We start from the raw sequence: 6,193 nt of genomic DNA, 5'->3' as shown, positions 1-6,193 counted from the left end.
TGCAGGACAAGGTACAGTTAGCCCTACTGACCGTGTTCTTGCATTATCGGCCCATGTTCATCTTGGAGTCATTAATGACTCCAAGATTTTTTTCTGCCATCATGCTTTCAAGAAGGGAGTTCCCCAGCCTATAGGTCTGCTGCTGGTTCCTACTGCCCACGTGCATCACCCTGCACTTGTCAGTACTGAATCCCTTCCTGTTCTCATTTGCCCACCCTTTATCCTGTCCAGGTCCTGATGTAATCTGTCCTTCTCTTCTAGCATGCCCACCTCACCCCAAATCTTGGTGTCGCCTGCAAATTTAAACAGGCTGCTCTTTACCCCATTGTCCAAGTCGCTAAGAAAGAAATTGAACAGTGCAGGCCCAAGGACTGAGCCCTGGGGGACCCCACTGCCCACTTCCCTCCAGGTTGAAAATGACCTGTCCACCACTCTGAGTACAAGCCCTAAGCTAACTTGCAATCCACCTGACTGTGTAGGTATCAGTGCCACAGTCACCTAGCTGCCTAATGAGAATGGGGTGGGAGATGGTGTTAAAGGCCTTCCTGAAGTCCAGAAAGACTACATCCACCGTGATACCTGCATCCAGTGATTTTTGTGACCTGATCGTAGAAGGCAATCAGGTTGGTCTGACAGGACCTGCCCCTAATGAAACCATGCTGGTTGCCCTTGAGCATCATCCCTGCTGCTGGCCCATCACAGATGTGCTCCTTGATAATCTTCTCAAAGAGCTTCCCCAGGATTGAAGTAAGACTAACGGGCCTGTAGTTGCCTGGGTCCTCCCTCTTCCCTTTTTTTAAAGATAGGGACCACATTGGCCCTCTTCCAGTTGTCTGGCACCTGGCCAGAGCACCACAAGTGGTCGTAAAGCTGTGTCAGGGACCCTGCGATAACCCCTGCCAATTCCCTCAACACCCTGGGGTGGAGAGCATCTGGACCTGCTGATTTGAACATGTCCAGCCCCTCCAGAAGTTCTCTAACCCGATCCTCCCTGACCCTAGGCTTGGCAGAGTTTCTCCCAAGTCCATCCTGAATCTCAGTAGGGGAGCCCCGGTCCCTGCACAAGAAAATAGAGGCAAAGAAATTGTTAAAGAGTACTATTCCTATAACTTGCTGTACACATGTACTGCTGGAATTGATTCAGAAGCACGCTAGAACTGTAGCTTCAAAACACAATTCACCTCATGTTAGATTTTTTGTTCAGCACCAGAGTAGCAAATTAACTATTTTGTTGTAAAAGCCACATGCTGTTTTAGCTTTCCTTGTTCTTCTAGCTAAGAAAATGTGAGCTGTATACCTGTTTGAGTCCAAAAGCCAAGCTTCAGCAGACTCCTGCTATATAATAGAAGTATATCGGCAAAAAAAGTCTTCAGAAAGACCCTGCATTTTGATTTTTGTGCAATAAAAATGCAAAGACTCTATCTAAAAATATTCCTGTGATGGTATGGAAAATCATCCCCTCAATCCAGCAGTGCAGCCTTTCCCAATTAACACTTCTAGGTATTTAGCTGCATCACCAGTTAATCATGCAAGTACACAACATGTTGGCATTATATTGCGCATTACCTGCCATAAATACAGCCAGTGTGCATGTACACTTCTGATTCTTGACCACACTTCTGAGTTGCTTTAAGTTCTGGTTCACTGCTTGGATTAGGCTTGTCTTAATTTATGTATTTATTCCTTGGATCACTTGCCTGAGATTTGTTTAAAACCTCTTGCTTCACATTTCAGGTGACACCAGTTGTCCCACTGTCTAATGATTCTTGGTCCATGTCATTTGCAAAATACCTTGAGTTAAGATTCTATGGGCACCAGTATACCCGAAGGGCCAATGCAGAGCCTTGTGGTCACTCCATACACCATGACTATCACCAGTATTTTTCTTATAATCAGATGGTGGCATCTTTCAGGTAAGTTTTTTCATTTCCAGGAAGATCCTACTTTAACTTTCTTGTTTGCCCTCTCCAGCACCCTCCCCTCCCCTCCAAAATACTTAGATGAGGCTGGAATTCCAAAGATCACTTAATCAAGCAGGGTTGGGAATTTTTAAATAAATGGAGGGGGGGTAGAGGGAGGGGGAAACAGCATTATTGTCATAGCTTGTACATCCGTTCTGGAAGTACAGTGCAACCTCTAGAAACTGGCATGCTAGTCAAACTGTTCTGTGCACGGCTACAAGTGAAGGGTGTGGCGGTGTCCCTGGAAATAATGGACCTGCTGCAATGAAGTGGCCTATCTACATTGTTTAAAAAAGAAAAGAAAAAAAGAGAGAGCTCTAACCTTGAACTGAAGTTGACCCAAGTGATTTTGAGGTTTCTCCAGCCTATAAGTATGGCTTGTAGTTTGTCCCCATTTCATTTGGTAAATAAACTAACACAAAGCTACTTTAGGCATCGTCACTTGCCTTCAAGCCTCTTATCTGCTTTGCACCAACAAAAGGAGGGACTGCCAATAGCAAAAAGGGTGGGAGAAAGACAGTGTTTATTTTGGTACTACTTCACACTTTAACATGGGCATCTTCTGTTGCTCCTAGCTATTCTCCTATCCGGCTGCTGGAGGTATGTGTCCCACTCCCCAAAATCTACATCAAACGACAAGCTCCATTAAAGGTTACCATTTTGCAGGACCTGAAGGATTTCTCTCAAAAGTAAGCAGTGTGTAGGTGTTCTTGCCTGTCCCTTCCTACCTCTATTTTATTTTTTTGACTTGATCTACAATTACTAGATGACAGGAAGGTATTCTTGTTGGAGTTAAATAACACCAGCTATATATGTTTCATTTTTTTTTAAATTGAATGTAGAAGCTGTTTTTTAATAACAATGAATTGATACACTGAAGGAACGAGGCTCATATTCTGAGAACATTTAGATTAACAATTGTGTGTTTTGTTTTGTTTTCTGATCCCGTTAATGACAGAGTTTCACAGGTATATCTTGCTGTTGATGATCGCCTCACTTCTTTGAAAACGGATACTTTCAGCAAAACAAGGGAAGAGAAGATGGAAGACCTTTTTGCACAAAAGGAGGTAATGTGCTGCTATTGCACCAGTGAAATGCAGATTAAAATTCACTGAGCATAGTTCTGGCTGATGGCAGAACACAAATTTCTCTTTCACTTTTTTTGGTAGATGGAGGAGGTAGAGTTCAGGAACTGGATTGAAAAGATCCAAGCAAGGCTGCTTTCATCATCATTGGACACCCCTCAGCAGCTTCAGTCAATCTTTGAGTCTCTGATAGCCAAAAAACAGGGGCTCTGTGAGATGCTGCAAGCATGGAATAACAGGTAAGAGACTGGTAATGTTCGTATACTACATAAGAAATTGTCATGGCCTGTCTTCCTCTTCCATCTCCTGTGTGTGATGTAACTACTGTATGGTGGGGTTAGGAGTTGTAGCAGAAAACCATTAGTAAATGTCTAGATTTTAAATAGTCCACCCAGACCAATTGCAGCTTTTCATTTGCAAGTTGTGTGCTTGGGGAAGCAAAGCATAGCTTGAATAAAAGGGTCAACAAGAGCATGAAAAACAGTTGATCATTTTGAAGTAATTTTGCAGCTGTGCAGGCTTGGGAAAACACTTGCCATTAGTTAACTCAACTTTCTGTTGTGTCCCTTGGCTCACTGTTTTCAGTGTAAGCTTGAATTTGGAACAGTTTCTATTTTGGCATTTGTTGAAAAGGGCAGGCTCTTCTGATTATCTGAAACCTTATTTAGGGATAATATTGAAGACAACATCCCAGAAAAGTCTGTGAAGATATACTTGCTGGTCTCTCAGCTTGATGTATTTAAAAAAAAAAATACTTTTAAGTACTTGAATCCAAGATGAGTTGTCACTTCATGCTCTCCCCTCCCCCCTTCAGTGTGGCAGGCAGGGGGGCAGCCAGCTATCCTCTGACCTGCAACTGCTCCCCAATCCCTGGCCACCTCTGTCATGCATTTTTTTTCATGTTAGTCTAATTATTGGGCAGTTGTCCTTAAATTTGAAGTAGTTTTAGATTTGGGTACTAAGGTACCCTGTTCCTAGAATGAAAGCACCTTTATGATGTCATGTTGATACCTTTAACCTATTTTATTTTTAGATTACAGGATCTCTTCCAACAAGAGAAAGGTAGAAAACGTCCTTCAGTACCACCTAGCCCTGGAAGACTGAGGCAAGGGGAAGAAAAGGTAGTTTTATTCTGCCACTGGTGTCTGCAGTGAAACAGCAGTTTTTCTTAAAGCCGTGCTTAAAATACATAGTTAAGTTGTATTGCTGGGCAAAAGTAATTTCATGGTGCCATATAATTTGAGTTGGAAAGTATTAATTCTGCAGGCTGTTAAGACCATGCACAATAGTGGCTTACGCTAAAGAAAATGTTAACTCTGAATTACAAAAGCTGGTGACCTTTTAGAAACGCAACTTTTTGCTTTAGTGCTTGTAAGCTCTCAGTACCGATGTATGTCTATTTAGTTGTGCACTGTTGATATTGAAGAGTATTTCTAAATGGGAAATAATCCTTTATGCGTTTTGCGTTTAGGCTTAGTTGTGATGAGAGAGAGAACATAAGCAAGAGTGACCATATTACTTGCTTGGAGTTGCTAGCAACTGAGAAGGGGGAGAAAAATTGGGAAGATTTAATGTAAACAGAGTAAAAGTTGCAAGAAAAAAAGTTGGTAAAATTCTCTGGGTCACTTTTTTTCCATTGGCAGGTATGGAAAATGATAATATCCCAAAGGACTCTGCATTTTTATCTAGCATGAAGTATAATAAGGCAGGCATCGGCAACCTATGGCCCACAGAGCTGGGAGGCTTTGGGATGTGGAGGGCTGCTTTTGCATGTCAGGAAGAAGTGGTAGCAGCTTCTCAGGAGGAGCTGTGACTGTGGTTGCAGTGGCACTGGCATGGGCCAGGTTGGAAGCAGTCTGCTTGAAAGCTAAGTTCCATTTAAAGCAGGCCCCCCCACTCCAAACTTTGGCCACTCCTGTACTAAGATGCTCAAGAAGCCCAGCCTCAGATCAAGTAACTAAAAGGTTTCAGTATACTCAAGGTAATAGGGGTGTGTGAAACGGGCTGTATTCAATTCAGATTTGGCCCCCGGTGGACCCGGAAGTGGCCTGGAAGTGCTTCTGGTCCACTTCCAGGCCTGCTGCTGAGCGCGCTGGGGAGCTTCCCCATGCTTCTATGGGATGCTCCATCCACCCCAGCATCGCAGTGTTCATGAGCCACCTGGTACCTTGTGGCATATAGAAAAAAACACTTAAAGCTGTGTTTGTCTGAATCGCCAGATCTTTCTGAATTGATTCGGAGGGTTCGGATTCGATTCGGAGAGGGATGGATAGATAGATAGATAGATAGATGTAGGGTCAGAAGGTAAGTAGATCTTCAAGTCTGACCCCCTGCCCTGGGCAGGAGAGAATACTGGGCTCATATGACCGCAGGTAGGTAATTATTAAGCCTCCTCTTAGACCCCCAAGGTAGGAGCCAGCACCACTTCCCTTGGAAGTTGGTTCCAGATCCTAGCCACCCAAACTGTGAAGTAGTGCCTTTGAATGTCCAGCCTGAACCTACTCTCAAACCACTTATGGCCGTTATTCCTTGTTACTCCGGGAGGCGATTGTAGGATCAGGGTCTCTCCCGTTCCCCGCTGGTGCCCCCTAGTAAGTTTGTAAATGGTCACTAGGTGCCCCCTCAGCCTTCTCTTGTGAAGGCTGAACCGGTTCAGGTCCGGTAGCCTCTCCTTGTAGGGTCTGCCCTGCTGTCCCCGGATCATGCGAGTGGCCCTCCTCTGGATCCTCTCAATGCTGGCCACATCTGTCCTAAAGTGCGGTGCCCAGAACTGGATGCAGTACTCCAACTGTGGCCTGACCAGTGTTGCATAAAGTGGGAGGATCACCTCCTTGGCCCTGCTCATGATGCAGCTGTGGATGCATGACAAGGTGCTATTGGCCTTACTGACCTCATCCTCACATTGGCGGCCCATGTTCATTTTGGAATTGATAATGGCTCCAAGATCTTTCTGCCACTGTGCTTTCGAGAAGGGAGTTCCCCAGCCTTATAGGTATGCTGCTGGTTATTACTGCCCAAGTGCAGTACCCTGCACTTGTCACTATTAAATCCCTTCCTATTCTCATTTGCCCACCCCTGTAACCTCTCTGGGTCCTGCTGTATCCTGTCCCTCCCTTCTAGCATGCCCACCTCACCCCACAGTCTGTA

At 44.6% G+C, this 6,193-nt stretch overlaps 1 protein-coding gene across 4 annotated transcripts in view; it reads left to right on the top strand.

The window, feature by feature from the left end:
- PIKFYVE (phosphoinositide kinase, FYVE-type zinc finger containing) overlaps nucleotides 1-6,193 on the top strand; it is a 120,075-nt gene that overhangs the window by 90,104 nt on the left and 23,778 nt on the right. For all 4 annotated transcript variants that reach the window (XM_019523447.1, XM_019523446.1, XM_019523445.1 and 1 more), the window contains 5 exons: nucleotides 1,735-1,913; nucleotides 2,537-2,650; nucleotides 2,920-3,028; nucleotides 3,131-3,285; nucleotides 4,080-4,167. In XM_019523447.1, coding sequence (XP_019378992.1) covers nucleotides 1,735-1,913; nucleotides 2,537-2,650; nucleotides 2,920-3,028; nucleotides 3,131-3,285; nucleotides 4,080-4,167 — 645 coding nt within the window. The remainder of the gene's footprint in view (nucleotides 1-1,734; nucleotides 1,914-2,536; nucleotides 2,651-2,919; nucleotides 3,029-3,130; nucleotides 3,286-4,079; nucleotides 4,168-6,193) is intronic.

The sequence above is a fragment of the Gavialis gangeticus genome, unplaced genomic scaffold (genome assembly GCF_001723915.1).
Source record: "Gavialis gangeticus isolate Ggan-Ray unplaced genomic scaffold, GavGan_comp1, whole genome shotgun sequence".
Classification (NCBI taxonomy): Eukaryota; Metazoa; Chordata; order Crocodylia; family Gavialidae; genus Gavialis; species Gavialis gangeticus.
The sequence above is the reverse complement of the archived record's forward strand: the minus strand, read 5'-3'. Positions and strand labels throughout refer to the sequence as shown.